The sequence below is a fragment of the Mytilus edulis genome, chromosome 7 (genome assembly GCF_963676685.1).
Source record: "Mytilus edulis chromosome 7, xbMytEdul2.2, whole genome shotgun sequence".
Lineage (NCBI taxonomy): Eukaryota > Metazoa > Mollusca > Bivalvia > Mytilida > Mytilidae > Mytilus > Mytilus edulis.
Genome location: NC_092350.1, coordinates 35,259,895 through 35,278,765, shown reverse-complemented (window position 1 = coordinate 35,278,765; position 18,871 = coordinate 35,259,895). Strand labels below are relative to the sequence as shown.

At 34.0% G+C, this 18,871-nt stretch overlaps 4 protein-coding genes across 4 annotated transcripts; 2 read left to right on the top strand and 2 right to left on the bottom strand.

The window, feature by feature from the left end:
• Positions 1–208: 208 nt before the first annotated feature.
• On the top strand, positions 209–4,801 carry LOC139481341 (uncharacterized). Its single transcript, XM_071264584.1, has 5 exons — positions 209–402; positions 1,500–1,664; positions 3,053–3,166; positions 3,718–3,880; positions 4,441–4,801. The coding sequence occupies exons 1-5, from the start codon at positions 295–297 to the stop codon at positions 4,560–4,562; spliced, it is 672 nt and encodes a 223-aa protein (XP_071120685.1). The 5' UTR covers positions 209–294; the 3' UTR covers positions 4,563–4,801.
• On the bottom strand, positions 4,542–8,357 carry LOC139481340 (F-box/LRR-repeat protein 20-like). The gene is made up of 2 exons (XM_071264583.1): positions 8,267–8,357; positions 4,542–7,523 (listed from the first exon to the last, which is right to left on the bottom strand). Exon 2 carries the CDS (start codon positions 7,509–7,511, stop codon positions 5,943–5,945), a length of 1,569 nt encoding a protein of 522 aa, XP_071120684.1. The 5' UTR covers positions 7,512–7,523; positions 8,267–8,357; the 3' UTR covers positions 4,542–5,942.
• A 1,743-nt stretch (positions 8,358–10,100) lies between these two features.
• LOC139481339 (uncharacterized) lies at positions 10,101–13,247 on the bottom strand. Its single transcript, XM_071264582.1, has 4 exons — positions 13,155–13,247; positions 12,361–12,517; positions 11,763–11,927; positions 10,101–10,346 (listed from the first exon to the last, which is right to left on the bottom strand). Exons 1-4 carry the CDS (start codon positions 13,222–13,224, stop codon positions 10,193–10,195), a joined length of 546 nt encoding a protein of 181 aa, XP_071120683.1. The 5' UTR covers positions 13,225–13,247; the 3' UTR covers positions 10,101–10,192.
• A 2,599-nt stretch (positions 13,248–15,846) lies between these two features.
• On the top strand, positions 15,847–17,169 carry LOC139483102 (uncharacterized). Its single transcript, XM_071267136.1, has one exon. The coding sequence runs from the start codon at positions 15,847–15,849 to the stop codon at positions 17,167–17,169; it is 1,323 nt and encodes a 440-aa protein (XP_071123237.1).
• Positions 17,170–18,871: the final 1,702 nt, after the last annotated feature.

The following is an 18,871-nucleotide window of genomic DNA, read 5'->3' as shown; positions in this document are numbered from 1 at the left end:
TAGTACTAATGTCAGTAACGTTACAAAACACACGCTCTTAATATATACATCATGTGCATTAACATGTGCGCATGTTGTTTCTTGTAAGTAAACATGATGATAAGAATCTATGATGTTTTAGCCAAAGGGAAACCATGTGGATAATTAAGACATCTAATCATATAAGAACTACGGATGAACCTTTGCATAATGACCTCATGACACATGTACTACACATGGTATATAAGAGCCAAGTTGTAAATAGAGTTTGTCAAAACAGTAAGTTGTATCAGGAAAAGAAACTTGAAATTCAAGATGAACAAATTGATGTTTTTGTTTGTGTGTTGTTTGGCAATTGCTATTTGCCAAGCGAGTTGGAGAAGTCAAAACAAAAATAAATGGAGAAACTATGCACGAAGAATGGTAAGGGGACATATATTATTGCATATTGAATTCAATTCATTGATTCAACTTGGTTTAATCTCTTTTAACAAAATAGATAGTTTCGCATGATTCGGTATATTTGTAGTTTTTTTAATTAATATAATTCTTCGTAAGCCTGGTGAATATTAACTATACAGATTAGATTGATTATATATCTTCATATTTGTTTGTAACAATAAAGCTATAAATAATTTTCACACCCTTGTTAATTTATCTAGGTTCCTATAATTCATAATTTTTAATTTTCGTTCAATCAAAATCAAAAAATGTATCAGCATGTTTTTGACATTAACATTCAAAGTCATGGTCATGAATAATCATGTCCAATACTTTATTTTTTTTAAATAAATTTGATGCGTCCAAACTGCCTATCTGGTTTTGCATTCTTCATAAACGTTAAAAAAAACAACATAATTAAAGTCAATTAAGGATGTTTGAATACCAGAACACGTGAGGAACTATTTTACCAAAAAGGAACACGATAAGAATAGTGAAGGTATCTTTGCATGAGGATTTAAACTCCTCATTTCTAAATTCGTCCACGTAAAATGTTTATCAATTAGAAAAAAAAAAGTTTGTGGCCAAAGTAATTTTCTTTTCTTTCTCGCAATTAAAGTATTTGAGGATATACATTAATCTGGAACTAACATTACTAACCTAATCAAAACAAAATCCGAAGTCATCTAGAGGATAACATACTGGTCTATTTAGACTGATTTCTTTACATTATGTAAATTTCTTTGAAAAAAACACCACCAAAAACTCTTAGATTAAAAAATTGAGAGTAATCTTATAAAAATTGATATTAAAAAACAACACAAATGCAAATCCATGCAAAACCGTAATGTATTATAAAGAATGTTGACAGTTACTGGAATAAAATTTGTAGATCTTCGGAGTTTATTTTCTCCTGTAAAAACTTTCCCCTAATTTATATGATTTAGCTAGTGCCAGCGACTAACAAGCTGAATAATAGGAGTAAAAACCCTTTTTTAACCCAATATCGCACATCCACGGCATATTCTTGTCTTTTTACTTGTATTCTCCAATGTTATTTATAATATTGTATGTTTTAGAACTTCATTAATACAACATGGACTAACACAGTTGGCAATGTGAATGTAGCGGAAAGCGCAATATACCGCGATGGATTGGATGTAGTGTTTGTGAAATCACGTGACACGGTGAACAATGAGGCTATAGGCTTCAATACGTCGTTCTTCATATATGACGTTAATGCGGTGAGTATCTGATTTTTAACAATCAGACCAAATATTTGTTAAACATCTATTACTTGATGTAACCGCTATGTGGTTCGAAACTACTTCCTTATTTTTACAATGCATTTTGTCTTAATTTTAGGTTAAAAAAGACATTTTTAAATTTAAATTTCTTTAGGAACATATACCCCCCCCCCCCACAAATCATATCACATTCGAGTTTAATTTTTGACTCCGTTTATTTATAAATGTTGTCAAATTAAGTTGTTCTTTGTGTTATCAGCTTAATCATGTTCACTTTTTGAAAACCAAGAATTATGCTTATTTGGGCCCCTTTTTGGCCCCTAATTCCTAAACTGTTGGGACCTCAACTCCCAAAATCAATCCCAACCTTCCTTTTGTGGTCATAAACCTTGTGTTTAAATTTCATTGATTTCTATTTACTTATACTAAAGTTATTGTGCGAAAACCAAGAATAATGCTAATTTGGGTCCTTTTTTGGCCCCTAATTCCTAAACTGTTGGAACCATGAAATTTGGATAAGTCGTTCTCAAGTTCTCAAGTTACGGTGCGACATGTTTAAGCCGGACAGACAGACGGACATTTGTATACCATAATACGTCCCGTCAAAATTTTGACGGGTATAAAAACTGGGCCCATAATCAAAAATCTAAGTACATGTTTAGATTCAGCATATCAAAAAAGCCCAAGAATTCATTTTTTGTTAAAATCAAACTTAGTTTAATTTTGGACCCTTTGGACTTTAATATTACCAATTTGAAAATGGGACCAAAAAATTAAGAATCTACATACACAGTTAAATTTGGCATATCAAAGAACCCCAATTATTTAATTTTTAATGAAATCAAACAAAGTTCAATTTTGAACTCTTTGGGCCCCTTATTCCTAAACTGTTGAGACCAAAACTCCCAAAATCTAACCCTACCTTTCTTTTATGGTCATAAACCTTGTGTTTAAATTTCATAGATTTCTATTTACTTATACTACAGTGTAGGACATTTTGTAAGTTTCAAATCATGAGATTCCCTCCAGGGTTGAGCACTAACAAAATGATAGGTCGATGTTATATAGTGTCAAGCGACAAATATTACATTTATATTCCCAGTTGCTTATACATTAAGAATGATGAACGACAACTTCATACTAGTAATAAGTACTGTTCAAATGTAATATGACACATGAAAGACAGGAACAGATCCAGCTATATTTTCAAAAGTTGTTGTGGGTTCCAACTTAGGATAAAAAAAATTGTTTAACCTTATGTCCCCATTCAAATGCATTGATCGTCAAAAAGGGAGAGGGTCCAAACCCCGGATATCCTGACCCCGCCGCTGAAAGTCCTGCTCTCATTATGTTGAAATATATAGTGATCTTGATTTTCCTTTCAGGCACTAGGTGCAATCAGCGTGAAAAGCGGAAGAGTCAAGTTCTGTTTTATCGCCGAGATGGACGATACAAAAACCATGGACATTGTGAAACAAGATTTAGAGGCTCTAAAAAATGTAAGTAAATATTATAAAAATAATAATTAAGTTACGATAACATTTCAGAAAATAATTATACACTGTATATATAAGGCGAATATAAGCAAACTTCTTTAAACAATGAACATCAATTCAAAGTTTCACTATATAGAAGATGTATTACCGATTTGTATTGAAACAACTATTCTGTATCGAATTTTTGTACAGCAATGTTATGTTGGCATTGCACAAGATCGCGATTTGTTCAAGACATTTTTGAAGCTCGGTATTCATTTTATTAGCGACTTGGTTAGACTAACCTGACATATGATATACATGTAGATGCTTGGCCATTTTAAGGACTGTCAATTTATTTACAGTAACAGAATTTATTGATTATTGATTATTTATATTATTACGTTGAGCTGCTGGGGAATTAATGTGTATTCTAAATATATTTTTTATCCGCTCCCAGAAAAAAATTAAATAAATAACTGATGTTAAACTGTGATTGTAAGGACCATTTTCTACTCAGACTTTGCTCTGTCTACAGAATTCATTGGTTATTTAAACCTATTTAATCGTTTTAGGGTGGAAATGTAGTAAAGGATGTAGTTCCTATATACGTCTCCCAGGAGGATGCTGCCACAGTTCAAACACTTATGGGAAAGAGTCGTATGATCAGTGCCATATGTTCTAAAGCAGCCAATTGTGACAGAGCGTATATGGCGAGTACACAACAAGGAGACAAAGGTAAGTTAACATCACATAACCACACATCAAATTATCTCTTTTTAAAACAGTTTTAGCACATACATGCAGAACATTTATACTTTATCTATTTCCAAACATTTTCTTTAGAACATGGTTATTTTTTAACGATAATTTTCAATAATCTGACACAAAAACATAAACATACACTGATAGAAAACTGAAGACCCTATAGATGATACATATCACCTGAAATTAAGCGTATCAATGTAACGGATCTACAAGACATCCGATTGAACGTCCATATCCCAAATAGACGTAGCTATGTATTTATACAACCATCACAGCCAAATGGACGCCATTCTTTAGCATCGGTAATACTTTCGGGTAGAACTCAAGGTGATCATAGTTCTTTACACCACAGTTAACACATGACGTCTTTGTAAATCGTAGTACATACGACTATTAGTATATTTTCGTATATACAAACATTAAACTCGTCACATTTGTTAAAACCATTAATACAAAAACTTGTTCATTTTTTTTTTATTGTATTGTATTATATAAAATACATGCATAATGATATTTTTAATATATTACAGAAACAGTAGCAACATGGAAAACCTCTGGAATGTACAATAACTATGAAATCAATATGTCCATGAATCCAGACTCAAGCAACAACAATTGTAGAGACTGGGTGAATTTCTGGACGAAGCCCTAGTTATACAACCGCTCTTTGCCATTTGCCTTTTTTTTACTTTTTTTTTATTCTCAAAGGCATTCTTATTTCATTCAAGGTCATTGTTATTTATAATCTTAATTTAGTTTTTAATCTTAAAGGCAACATTCATGATATCATCCATGCTCATTGTCATTTGTATTTTATATTTTTAAGGCTAAATCATTTCAATCATTTTGTTATACATTTATTATAAAAATATAATTAAAAGTTGTTATGAACGAATGTTTTATTTATTTATTTACAATTGACTGCTACAAGACTAAATCGAAGTTATATCCGAAATATGATTGTGATTAATCTATGGTTAGATCTGAAAAGAACTCTATTTAAAAAGTAGTGAACCAAGTATTATTATATCTTTCCCAAACCATCAATTTCTTTCATGCTGATTCACATTTATCATAAAGTTATTTCCTTTATTAGTTTATCAAACACAGGTATCATAATAATGGCACAAAATTGCAGACCGTAAACTTTTTTTTCGTTTAGCAGTTAAAGTTTCATTCAAATTGAACAAAATAACTGAAGGATAATGTTTTTAGTGTTCTTGATATAAATGTATTATATAATAGCAAAATGTTCAAGTGGTGAAATACTTTTGCCCTCTGACTGTATCATCAAATTAAACTCTCATGATCTAGGAGAATGTACTATACAATAATATTTTCTTTCATAGAATGGAAAGGCTTGACCTTATTCTCTTACAAAGACCAAAATACCACTCGAAAATATGCATTTATGATTTGTTTTTGCCATGTTTGTTTTTTCCTAATTGTTTTTGCATAAATCATGTCGTTGTTTTTCTCTTGTGGTAGATGTGTTTAATTTTTTGTGATGCCGGGGCTTTTTAAGGTTTTCTTTACGGATTGGGCTGGATAGTTCAAGGCAGTACGGTGACATGTAGTTCTCGTTATTTGGTGTCTGTTGAATAGTTATCCCATGTATCTATTTATTTTTAACACTCTTTTTAGTAGTTTTATTTGTGTGTAGAGACAAAACTGGATTTTCGTACAAATGAAGTATCTATATGTCGTCAAAAAAGAAAGAAAAATACCATTGAGCAAACAAAAATAACCAAACTTAAACTTGTAAGAATTAATAGGTGCTGCGCATGAGTTAGAAGTTGATGGTTGACCAGTGGTACTGTTCGTACAATTTATTTATTTTTTTCTTTTTCAAAAAGAAAAACTAATGTACTAAATGTGACATACATTAGACAAAGAAAATCATATGAAAGTAAGACTCGGGCAGCAAAACCCTTAACTTTATGCATCATTATGAAACCCCATCATGCGGATAGCAATCAAGGCTGAATGGTAAACTAAAATAAATGCCAGAAGCATAACAAAATTCCACCACTTATAACTTTAGGTAATCTTGCCTCTGAATTGTTGTCGTAGAAAGTTTGAATTCGGACAAACAAACACAGTTCTCAAATATTTCCTGGAACCATTCCTTATCTGACTCAATATCAGCCGATACTGACAACTTGAGAGATATCAGATCTGGTAATATTCTAGTTAACTTGGTCACTAACGTTCTTGTAACATGCATGCTTTCACTTAGATCTAAGTCTTTCAAGTGAGAGTGGAAACAATGCATTCGGGAGTTAGACGCCGTATCAAGTTCACTATTGACTGAAGAATTTGTTCTTGGTTGGCTATTTTGAGTCTGGGCCTCCAACATATTTTCAAGTTCGGAATCATTTTTGTCCTCAATATTGTTGCAGTTCGACATATTCAATTTGGTAAGACCTTTGCAATGCTGTATCAAATACATTGCACATTTGAGAGATATAGCACTGTCTCGTACCTCGCACACATTCAGCAATGGACAGTGGTCAGCTAGTGCAAAAAATGAAACATCTGTAATATTGGTACAACCGTTTAGATTTATACCCCGAAGACTGCCGCATGAAGAAGCCAGATCCATTATACAATCGTCTTCAAGTTTTGAACAGCCAATTGCAGAAAGAATTTCTAGATGAGGACACGCTTTTGCTATTTTTGTGATGATGTCACTTCCTACATCAGTCACACAATTCGAATCTAATTTTCCAATAAACAGCCTCTTGAGATGAGAACAATTAAATGCAATATGGAGAAATCCACGTTCTGTTATCGACCTGCAACCTTCAATATGTAGAGTTTTTAGACATGGAGCACGTTTTGTTAATGCTTTTAAGTCGTCATCTTTAAACTCGTTTTCTGATTTTATATAAAACTCGGTTAAAGCCAAAGCATTTGTCGAGATTTTGAAGGATTCTGCTGATACATAGGTTCCTGAAATATTCAAGGATGTCATCGTTGGACATTTTTCAAGAATTTGCGCCACCGTATCTTCCGCAAAATAGTCCGACGCCCGGAGTTTTAAGATTTTCAAACTTCTTTGAACTTGGACAAATTGTATAATCCTATAGTGCAGCTGTAGGTTGCCTGATATATACGAATCGCTACCATAATATCCAAAGTCTAATTCAATGATCGAGAATTGAGACAATGCATATAAACAATTTTCAGCATCCCTATAAAATTCAGGGGTAATCTTGATTATCTGAACATTTGGAAACATAGAGAAAAAGTTATTGAATATAGAATTTGGCCACCAAGTACATTGCACCTTACTAGTGATGTGTAATGATTTAAGATTTTCAAATTTCACATCTTGGTGATGTTTCTCGAATGTCTGTATATATGTAGAATGCATAACAAGTTTCCTTATAAAGAGTTGTATGGCCGAGAAATATTTCAGAGGATAGGCGTATGAATCCATGTATTTACTTATGTCAACATTTTGTCGAAGGATTGGTGACTTTGAAATGAGATTCCATATTTGACAGACATGGCGAGCATTTCTCAGGAAATCCCGTTCTGGTAGGTAAGTGAATATCTCGATCAGCATCTCTGCCGGTAGATCATTTATATTCATATTGTGCTTTATCTGAAACAAAGGAAAGACAAAGAATTTGGTAAACGAACTTCATTTAAAAATTTTCCATCGACTTTGAAATGAAATTAGACAGGAGAACCAAGTTATGTTTGCAGCGTGTCATACGTCCAAACATGTATGACGTATTTAATCTAATGCTTCTTTCCGAAACTGTTTATGATTTTATGTATCATAACGCATTTCAAAACAAACTTAACTGTGTATTAACACATACCGCCGAACTAAGGCTGAAGCTGATACTCTCGGGAAAAGTAGCTGCAAACGTGGAATCGCAGAATTGCGTCTTCAAAAACTGATCTAAATATTAAAGATTGTCTTTAATCTGTATGATATTTAATAAATATCTAAAAAAAAAAAAAAAAAAAAGCCAAACGGGTATCCGAGTACTCGGCCTGCCAGGCGAGTACTCGAGTACTCGGTTACTCTTGGCCCTATTATTTACCTGCTTATCATGAATTGAACAGTAATGTAACTTTTGCACTAACCAGTATTGCTTCTCTGATCATCATAGCTACTATATCTTTTCAAATGCTGTTTTTTTTAATGGCGATCAATGACGTATATGACATTCAAGTCATTTTATATGAAAGGATTATTCACCCGGAAGAAGATATTGATCATTTTCCTAACACATTAGTATCATAGTTAAATTAAACCATAATGGTATAAAGTTATTGTCCAAAAAAATGTCGTCGGGTGATAGTATTTGACCATTATAATAGTTCTAATCTTACCTATGTGTATGTATGTGTCTTCTCAACTTTATACGCTTTATTTATCGTTGTGAGGAAGAACCTAGTGTATTGAAAAATAAAATACGTATGCACTATTTATAGAAAAATCTATTATTTATTCACCGATGAATGATTTAAAAGCATATGTTCCAATGACTGGAACAGTAAGGTTATTCAACTATTATATGCATGGTATATATATTCCATTCTGCGCATGCGATATCAAAATTGTTGATACCACATATAAAACAGCTTCTGATCAGTAGTTTATGGCAACAATATACACTTGAATTATTCAAAGTAGTGCAGATAGTTTATATACGGGCATCTTTTTGTATTGTCTGAATGATATTGCTTCTAATGACAGCCCAAACCGATTGAAAAATGTCATTTTGTATAAAAGTCGCCGACGTATTTTTAACCGTTGGTAAACATGTAAATTTTCCTAAAATTAATTGTATAATGTTTCTTTGTCATAGTTGTTTATAAAGTTCTAGATTTTAAAATTTGTAAAAAAAAATTCATTAGTATATCCATAGATGTATATATAATAGGTATTACATCTAAGATATTATATCTTACTTATTATTGAATTCATCAATAAAACTTGATACCATCTTCTAGTTTCTGTATTTTATGGCGCAAAAAGCTCCGTATGCTAATTACCATGCGTATATATGTGTTTATTTAATGGAACAATCTCCATCGGGTTTACTGGAAACCAAACGTTTAGAAAGTCAAACCTAATAATTATTCGAGGGCTTAAAAACTAAAGCTCCTTAATAGAATTAGATAGCCCAAGGATGTTGCAACCGTAACATGCGTTACTTAAAAAACCCCAGTAGATTATGACGTGAAATTAAGCGACTCCTAAAAATTTGTACGTATTTGTCTCTAAAAAACAATTATAGGTATCTCAAGAAGGACATTATAAAAACATGCATTGTTTGTTGTATTTTTTTTATCCTAGGTTTGTGTTACTACCACTGTGTTGTTACAAATGAGGGCACACTCTTAGTATGCGAATGTACCATTTTCGCAGTGTCTAATTCTTTTTGTTCTTCAGTTCTTAAATTCATTTTATATTAAGAATAGATCTTTTGAGTTGGGACAGGCACATACATACAGAATGTTGTGGCGTTAAACATGTGGGTACTAGACATAAACCAATTGATGAACGATGTCATGCATGGTGCACTAAATTGTAATTTAAACTTAAATAGTATTCCTCAGAGATTTGTCTACACAGTCAGTATGTAGGATGCTACGGGCAAAGGGAATAGTCGAAAAGGCAAGAAAGACAGCAGTAAGACAGCTAGGAGAAGCAACAGAACGTTGATCTTGCTGGTTATGGCATCGCCGAGATGATCTAAGCTGAAAGCCGAGTGCTGATGAATAGATGTTTAGCCACCATTTCTGGCCTACCAACCGGAAGATGTTATAGTACAGGGTCGAAACATCTGGTGAAGGTTGGAACCACCTGAAGGCATCAAAGCACTGGCAGAGATCTACAGAGATTCAGAAATGAAGGAAGATGAGCAGTCAAGAGAATATGACTAACAGAAAAGCAGAACACCAACGTCTGTAAGTAATAATTTCTATTCTTAGCGAGTGCTTTCTCAGTGCAAACAACATTCAATATTGGACAAAAATTAGAGAGAATCTTTAGAGTTTGGTCTTAGGTAAAAAATATTGGGAATACTAATTCATTACACATAAATACAAGTCATGCGATTTAGACTCTGATTTCAAACTCCAGGATTTAATGATGATAAAATTGTGGTTTTACACACACATATATACACGCATAATCAGTGAAATAAAACAAACAACATTTGCATTGAATTTATGAATTTATATATTAATATTTGTGGTAAATTACACAAACGTATACAGTTCCTGGCAAAACAATGATATGTTCCGATATCAAAAGTTTTTAATTGTTTGTCCACTCCACCACTCTTCTTTGTAATTTGAGTTACAAAATTCGTCGTCTGGTAAATTGAATGCCGGTTGATCTTTTGACTTTACCATAATTTCTTGCTCTTGTTTACGTCTTTCGACGCGACTGGCACAACATCTGAAATACCATTATTAAAATTGAGAATGGAAATGGGGAATGTGTCAAAGAGACAACAACCCGCCCAAATAAAAAACAACAGCAGAGGGTCACCAACAGGTCTTCAATGTAGCGAGAAATTCCCGCACCCGGAGGCGTCCTTCAGCTGGCCCCTAAACAAATATATACTAGTCCAGTGATAATGAACGCCATACTAATTTCCAAATTGTACACAAGAAACTAAAATTAAAATAATACAAGACTAACAAAGGCCAGAGGCTCCTGACTTGGGACAGGCGCAAAAATGCGGCGGGGTTAAACATGTTTGTGAGATCTCAACCCTCCCCTATACCTCTAACCAATGTAGTAAAGCAAACGCATAACAATACGCACATTAGTATACATTCAAGGATACAAAAATAAATAAGACATGAACGATAGGCCATGTACCACATTTTGTTATGTGCGTTTCTGCTTAGTTTACATTTGATTATCACTTATTATTTTTTTTCTAATTTTGTGTTGCTACAGTGTTAATAAACATGCAGCAGTCTCAGTTTAAAACGCTCGCAAACATTTCTAATCCCATCATATTTTGTATTTTGTATAAAGCCGGCCATATTTTGCATTTTGTTGATGTCCGTCATAACAAATATTTATAATCTTAAATTAGAACCGGTGTTTTTCTCTTTGTTTCACATTTAGTTATCCCATAACTTTTATAGCTTACTGCATAGTTCTCTCAGACCGAACTCAGGTCTTTATTTTTGAAAATTTCAAAAACAAAAATGGTTGATTTATTTTTTATTTAATTCCCTTTTTTTTTGCTGATTGTAATTACATTTTGTAAAACCAATATCAATTTAAAAACTTTGGTTTATTTTTTGTTTGTTTGTGCATGCAGTGTTGTTTTTAATTTATTTGTTTATTTACAAAATTTAGATGTATGAGTATATGGGTAACCAAGTACAAAGAGTAATATGACTGTTCATAGTAAATATTAGTTTTACTGCTGAAATAAGTTGGTTTAAGGTTGTTAAACTGGTCGCAGAAACAGCTGTTCGAAAGAGATGTCGAACCTAAAGGTTACCGTCATGTCCTGGTGATAACCAACTATTATAATGGTTTATCTGTTCAGATGCATATCTCAGAAACGTGCTTACTTTCATTAAGTTGAAATGAATAAATAAGGAAATAGGAAGGATTTTCCCCCAAGTAAGTTTGAGTTTTGTAATGCGTGTTATATACAAGATGTATGTCGTTTAACTGTACAAAATTGCAAAAAATAATGGTATATTTTTTGTTCTGTCTAACGCAATAATTTCATTAACCATAAGATAGAAGAAATCAGAAATCAGAAAAATGGAAACAATTCATTTTATTGATGTAAACTGAATTTTACCATGTTCTCTTAAAACTCAATCCTGTTGTACTTACGGAAGTGATTCTTCAGCTTGATAGTATTTCTTTTGTATTCTATCCTGACAACGACCGAGACAGGGAATCGTGTCCTTCTTACACCAGAACAAGTAGATATAAATAACAGCTAATGTTATGAATGTCAGTCCAATACCCAGGCTCATCGCAAGAATTTTCTTCCACCTAAAACATAGAAAAATCATGATCAGTACGAGGTAAGCTGCGGTCTTCGGCTAGGAATGTAATGATTCAAAAGTGACCTTGAGTGCCAAATGGTGTGTTTGAAAGCATCAAAATACCTTAAAAGTAAAATATGTTATTTGGATACAGATTGTAGATACGTTTCAATCTAATTAAGATTATTTCCCTATCAATTGAACAATTGTTAATTTCTGAAATTATTTGGTCTCTTGTGAAGAGTTGTCTCATTGGCAATCACACCATATCTTCTTTTTTATATAAAGTTGTAAACTTCTACATCATTTGGCCTGGTTGAGATTTGTACTATAGGGAATCAATCCCCATCATTCTTCTTATTTATATGTTGACTATTATTGTCAAGAGACTGTTCTTTGATACAACATATACAAAAAAGTTAATTTTTATATTACTATACCTGCCACCAGGTTCGCAACACCCAACACTTCCCTCAATCTTACAACACTTATTTCGTCCTGCTGCTACCATTTCTTTTGATTGACAGTCAATATAGTTGTCGGATGATGATGCTGGTAATGTGTCATCAACGACACAGTTAAGATCATCGTAAGAAACTGGAAAATGTCCATTGCATATAGTAAGTAGTAATAAAGATGTTTTGATTTTTTTTTAAATTGAATTAATAAGATAACTGATTTGATATTGAAAGATTAAGACCAAAATCTTGATTATCACCTTATCAGACTTGATATACCACATAAAAACAGGGAACAGAAAATCGGCCAAGCGAAAAAATAACTTGGTTAACGGTGGTTTGGCGGTCAATACTTAAAAAATACCTTAAAGTAAAACATAAATATGAGGCTATGGTTTGGCAGGTTCTTGTGTGATCCCCTGGCACCTACAAATGTACTTTGAAACTGTTGAGAATACCCACCAAAGACTTTTTTTTTCTATCAAAAAGTCGAACTAAATCAAAGACACCAACACTCTGAACAAATACATTAAAATCGTTCGAACAAATTTTGACTCATGCGTCAAAGAAGATCTGACAGACGAATGGACGAATAAACAGAAAGTGATTACTACCAGCCCGGAAGAAAAATCAGTGTCTACTCCTCTATAGTAACATTCGTGTTGCTGGTGCTAACGACACGAATTCGTCGATTATTATGAGAATATTATGTGATACAAATGTATATTAAGTCTGATAAGGTGACAATGATATTAATAAAAGATAATAATACTTACTAGATTCGACATAGTTCATACAGATATAGCTAATAAAGAATATATAACAAAGCATCAATATGAAATGCATGTCGCAAAACTTTGAAAGTCTGCAGGTTTATACCTAACAAAACAATTGGACCAAGAAATATACCTAGGTAAAATAATTGATTAATAAAAGAAAACATAACTTTCGATTATTTGTTAAGAATTGAGAACTATAAACAAATACTACAATGTATTGACAAATTTATTTATGTGCATAGCATTCGGTCATATGTAAATGAACGTATCGACCATGTATTTAAAGCTACTCATGTACTCGTATACTACAATAAAATTTAATTTGTTATGGATTAAAATTTAGTGTTACAATATATATATAAGGGGATGGGTATGATTTCAAATTAGACAAATGTTAGTTAGTATATAAGACCAATGGGCGAAGATTTAAAGATCTTTAGGACCGCAGTGGCTTAGCTTCTTTTGACAAAAGAGACAACTTCCTCATTAAAAAAAAATATGCAGTTAATATTTTCGAAGTATAGGATCAGTGGCGGGTCCAAGGGGATCAGTACAATGCTAGTAATTTTTATTAAAAAACATATTGGTTTTTATGATGAGTGGACATGTTATTCAACAAAAAGTAGGTATTCATATTGGAACAATTGTGCTCCTTTTCTCACAGAGTTTATCTTTTATTCTTATAATACAGAATCATAAGAATCGTCTCAACAAGAATTGAAAAGACTCTAGCATTACCCTTCCCGTTCCCCTACGATCCTATTTTCTGTTCGATTTATGTTGATTTGTTTGCATGAAATATTTGTCACTGAACTTTTAGGAAACATTAAAAATCGCCTTTGTTCATCAATAATTGTTGAAAATTTATTTTAGAAATGTTCTCGTAAATCATTCATTCCGGCCTTTCAATCGGTGTAGGGTCCTTGAAATCCTTTGAATAACTAAAAAATTAAGCTACGTCATTGACCGCTCACTGTAGAGTGAAAATGGGACTTAAGAAAAACAACTTAAGAGAATGGCATACTTTTTTAACGATTTGTTCTATAAAGAAATTACGCTTGCAAATCTTAGTCCAAATTGGCTGAGTAGTTTCAGAGAAGATGAAAATAGACCAACATGACTGAACAATGAATGCCAAGTGATGACAGCACACATAATCAAACTTGTGTTTTTCAATATAAAAAAAGATTGCAATATATATAGTATACAAGAGTGCACCCATTCACTGATATGTCTCTCGTGCTCTAATTGCCTTTATTTGTTTAGTGTTAAAAGTTCAACACCAAACATTACATAATTATAAACTAAAAAGTATCACTGATCAAAGAAAATAAGGTAAAGGTCAGATAAACCCTGTCAGACAGACATATACACGTTATAATCATTCCATACACCAAATAAAGTTGACATATTGCTTATTGTATCAAAGAAACAAACCAAACCATGAAAACGTATCAGTAACCAATAACCAAGAAAATGAGGTAAAGGTCAGATGACAAATGACTGGCAGACATGTATACCTTACAATCTTTTCTCATACTAAATTTAATTTTTTTGTTGTTGCTTTAAATATTTTCGAAACGGACTTCAGAAGGAATGCTTAACATTGACAAATGAGCTACGGAAATGAGGTTAAGGCCAAATGAACATCCAAAACAGGTTTGCATACCTTCCAATCGTATATGCATCAAGTATAGATGAACTTTTGCTTCAAATATCTTAGCAATAGACTTAAACCAGGAAAATTAAATATTGACCAATGAACCATGACAATTAGGTCAAGGTTGTATGAACTCTGCTAGACAAATATAAACACCTTGCAATCATTCAAGATACAAAATATAGTTGACATATGTATACTTAATTATATAAGGTACATGTATCTGCATACATGTTATGAAACATTAGTCTTCTACCGTCTGAAATAAAAAAAAAAAACTTTATGCAATTATTAAATGCCACCTATACTACAGGATCATTATCAATATGTCTAGCACTCTGCAACTTAAGCCTCAGACAAAAATGACCACAGATTTTTCATCATGTTCATTTATCTCAAATAGACAAAAACTAGAGGCCATAAAGAGCCTGTCTCGCTCACCTTGGTCTATGTGCATATTATACAAATGACACAGATAGATTTATGACAAAAATTGTGTTTTGGTGTTGGTGATGTGTTTGAAGATCATACTTTACTGAACATTTTTGCTGCTTACAATTATCTCTATTTAATATGAACTTGGACCCAGAAGTGACAGTTGAAAATATTTTGTAAGAATTTACAAACTTTTTTAAAAATTGTTAAAAATTGACTATAAAGGGCAATAACTCCTAAAAGGGTCAATTGACCATTTTGGTCATGTTGACTTATTTGTAGTGCTATTTTGTACATTATTGCTGTTTACAATTTAACTCTTTCTATAATAATATTCAAGATAATAACCAAAAGCTGCAAAATTTTCTTAAAATTACCAATTTAGGGGCAGCAACCCAACAATAAGTTGCCTGATTGGTCTGAACATTTCAGGGCAGATAGATCTTGGTTCGTGGGCGGGGTCATCGGACACATTTTTAAAACTAGATACTAGTACCCTACTGATGATTGTGGACAAGTTTGTTTCAATTTGTCTTAGTAGGTTCAGAGAAGATTTTTGTAAAAAATAATAACACTTCTGTCTCTTGGTATTGTATGGTATGTAATGCACCAAACCACACAACTGTTTTGTATGACCTGATAGACTCTGCAGATAGTAACACTTTTTCTATGTTGTCCATCTCGGATGGGAATAAGTCGTCATCAATCAACCAAGATGACAGCAACATAAGTCTTGGAGATCCTTTAGCTGCATCATCGCCAAAGAGGGTAACTCAAAACACAACTGGAAATAAGAACAGAAAAGCACTAAGAACTCTGATAATAAACTTCCAAAGTATCAAGAACAAACGAACAGAACTACCTATTCTCATCGAAACCGCCAATCCTGATATAATCATTGGAACAGAGACATGGCTTTCCAACAACATTGGGAGTAGAGAAATTTTTCCACCAGAACTTGGATATGACGTTATTAGACGCGATCGTGAAAAAGATCCTCATGGAGGTGTACTAATAGCTGCTAAGAACGAACTGGAACTCAGCCAAGTATCTATCAGCAAAGACGCAGAAATGATAACAGGAAAAATTAAGATAGGTACTAAACAATACATCATTACGAGCTTTTATAGACCACCAAACAAAACAGATAACAAATATGCTGAGAGAGCAATAACAGAGATTCACAACCTGAGAAACAACAATAAAAGGAGTATCTTTCTACTAGGAGGGGATTTCAATCTACCTGATATTGACTGGGGAAAAAATGAAATAAAAGGTAACCAACTGCCACAAACAATCAACAGAGCTTTTTTACAGATGTCAGCTGACTTGTCAATTCAGCAAATAAATAACAACACCACAAGAGGAAACAACATACTAGACCTTATGTTTACAAGCCACCCAGGAAACATAGATAGATGTAAAACACTACCACCTATAGGAAATAGCGACCACGACATAGTGTTAGTGGACATAACAGCAAATGACAATAAACCAAAACCAACAAAAAGAAAAATAAACCTTTGGAAGAAAGCAGACTTAGAAAGTATAGGGAAACATCTTGACAGTCAATATGATCTTTTCAACAAGTCTGAGTTTGTTGATATTGACACCATGTGGACATCAATCAAAAAGATCATAAAAGAATCCATGGAAAAATTTGTACCAACCAAAAGATCACTAGCTAGAAAAAGCCACCCTTGGATGAACATCCACCTAAGACGAATGAGTAGACAGAAACAAAGAGCTTACTCCAAAGCAAAACTCACCGACTCACCAAAGGATTGGAAACGCTATAAAAACATCAAAGCCGAACTTCAACGTGAATCTAGACGAGCACACACCAAATTTATGCAAGACATTGTAACGTTAGTGAAGACTTATACAAGAACCCCAAAAGATTTTGGTCGTACATAAAGAGCAGGAAACAGGAATCTTCAGGCATAACAACTCTGAAAAATAAAGATGGATACCTCCACAGTGACACACCAACAAAAGCTGCAATCCTGAACAACCAATTCCACTCAGTTTATACACAGAAAGACCTTAACAACATGCCAGATAAAGGACCAAGCCCATACCCAACCATGAGACCAATAAAAATAAGCCAGAATGAAGTCACTAAACTCATCAGAGGAATAAGACCTTTTAAGGCAACTGGGCCAGATGATATACCTGCCTTCATGCTAAAGAACACTGCCGAACACTTGTCACCTTACCTGACTAGACTATACCAACTGTCAATGGATCAGGGGTCAGTACCAGAAGATTGGAGGACAGCCAACATAGTCCCAGTCTTTAAGAAAGGCGAAAAACACACAGCAGCAAACTACCGTCCAGTATCCCTTACATCAATCACGTGTAAGCTACTAGAGCACATAGTCCACAGTACTATCATGGACCACTTTGACCGAAACTCCATATTGTGTGACGAACAACATGAGTTCAGAACCAAACGCTCATGCGAATCCCAGCTTTTCATAACCATACATGAAATAGCCAAGAACATGGAGGATGGCGATCAGACTGATATTATCCTGTTAGACTTCGCCAAGGCCTTTGATAAGGTACCACATAACAGACTGCTACACAAAATGGACTACTACGGAGTAAGAGGTGTCCAACTCGAATGGATAAGACAGTTCCTGTCCAACAGAACCCAGTCTGTGATCCTTGAAAATCACAAGTCTGACCCACTTGACGTGGTATCTGGAGTTCCACAGGGCACTGTGATGGGTCCCTTACTCTTTTTGGCATACATCAATGACCTCCCAGAAGCTACAACATCAAGCGCTAGACTGTTTGCCGATGACTGTCTACTCTTCCGGCGCATCAAGAAACCAGAAGATGCAGACTTGCTGCAGAAAGATCTTTCCTCGCTGGAAGAATGGGAAAAACAGTGGCAAATGTGTTTCCACCCAGAAAAATGCACAGTCATCCGTGTCTCTGGACGACGTCAACAACATCAGACGTCCTACGCACTCCATGGACACAGATTAGAAACAATAGACGGTGGGAAATACCTTGGGCTCACCATCAGCAAAGATCTCACCTGTTCAAAGCACATCAACCAGACCATAGGGAAAGCCTCCAAGACACTATGATTCTTACGGAGAAACCCCAGCAACAAAAGCTACAGCTTACTGCACGTTAGTCAGACCAACCCTGGAATATGCTTCCCCGGTATGGGATCCACACCAAATTACCATCATACGTGACATAGAGCAGGTACAGAAACGAGCAGCTCGCTTTGTCTACAGTTGCCACCAGGACAACTCTACAGGATGTGTCACAAAGCTTCTGGACCAACTTCAATGGGAATCATTGCAGCATAGACGATGGAAACAGAGTTTAGTGCTGTGTTACAAAACTCAACACCAGATGATTGCCATTGATCCAGCCAAGTACTTTGCATCAGGTGACAGTAGAACCAGGGGCAACCACAAATTTAGACAGACAAGAGTGAAGAGAGACGTCTACTACCACCCATTCTTCCCGAGAACAACGAGAGAGTGGAACAAACTCCCAGAATCAGTAGTGGAGTCCGGATCACTAGAGGACTTCAGGGCCAGAGTGAACATCATCCGCTGGACCCAACCACACCTTAAATAGACAACAG

Excerpts from the sequence above, each read along its gene's own strand:
- LOC139481341 (XM_071264584.1), top strand. The coding sequence starts at position 295 with ATGAACAAATTGATGTTTTTGTTTGTGTGTTGTTTGGCAATTGCTATT. Across the intron at positions 1,665-3,052 it reads TCATATATGACGTTAATGCG|GCACTAGGTGCAATCAGCGT; the intron begins GTGAGTATCTGA and ends TTTTCCTTTCAG. Across the intron at positions 3,881-4,440 it reads TACACAACAAGGAGACAAAG|AAACAGTAGCAACATGGAAA; the intron begins GTAAGTTAACAT and ends AATATATTACAG.
- LOC139481340 (XM_071264583.1), bottom strand. The coding sequence starts at position 7,511 with ATGAATATAAATGATCTACCGGCAGAGATGCTGATCGAGATATTCACT.
- LOC139481339 (XM_071264582.1), bottom strand. The coding sequence starts at position 13,224 with ATGCATTTCATATTGATGCTTTGTTATATATTCTTTATTAGCTATATC. Across the intron at positions 11,928-12,360 it reads TGTTGCGAACCTGGTGGCAG|GTGGAAGAAAATTCTTGCGA; the intron begins GTATAGTAATAT and ends TCTATGTTTTAG. Across the intron at positions 10,347-11,762 it reads CAAGCTGAAGAATCACTTCC|ATGTTGTGCCAGTCGCGTCG; the intron begins GTAAGTACAACA and ends ATGGTATTTCAG.
- LOC139483102 (XM_071267136.1), top strand. The coding sequence starts at position 15,847 with ATGGTATGTAATGCACCAAACCACACAACTGTTTTGTATGACCTGATA.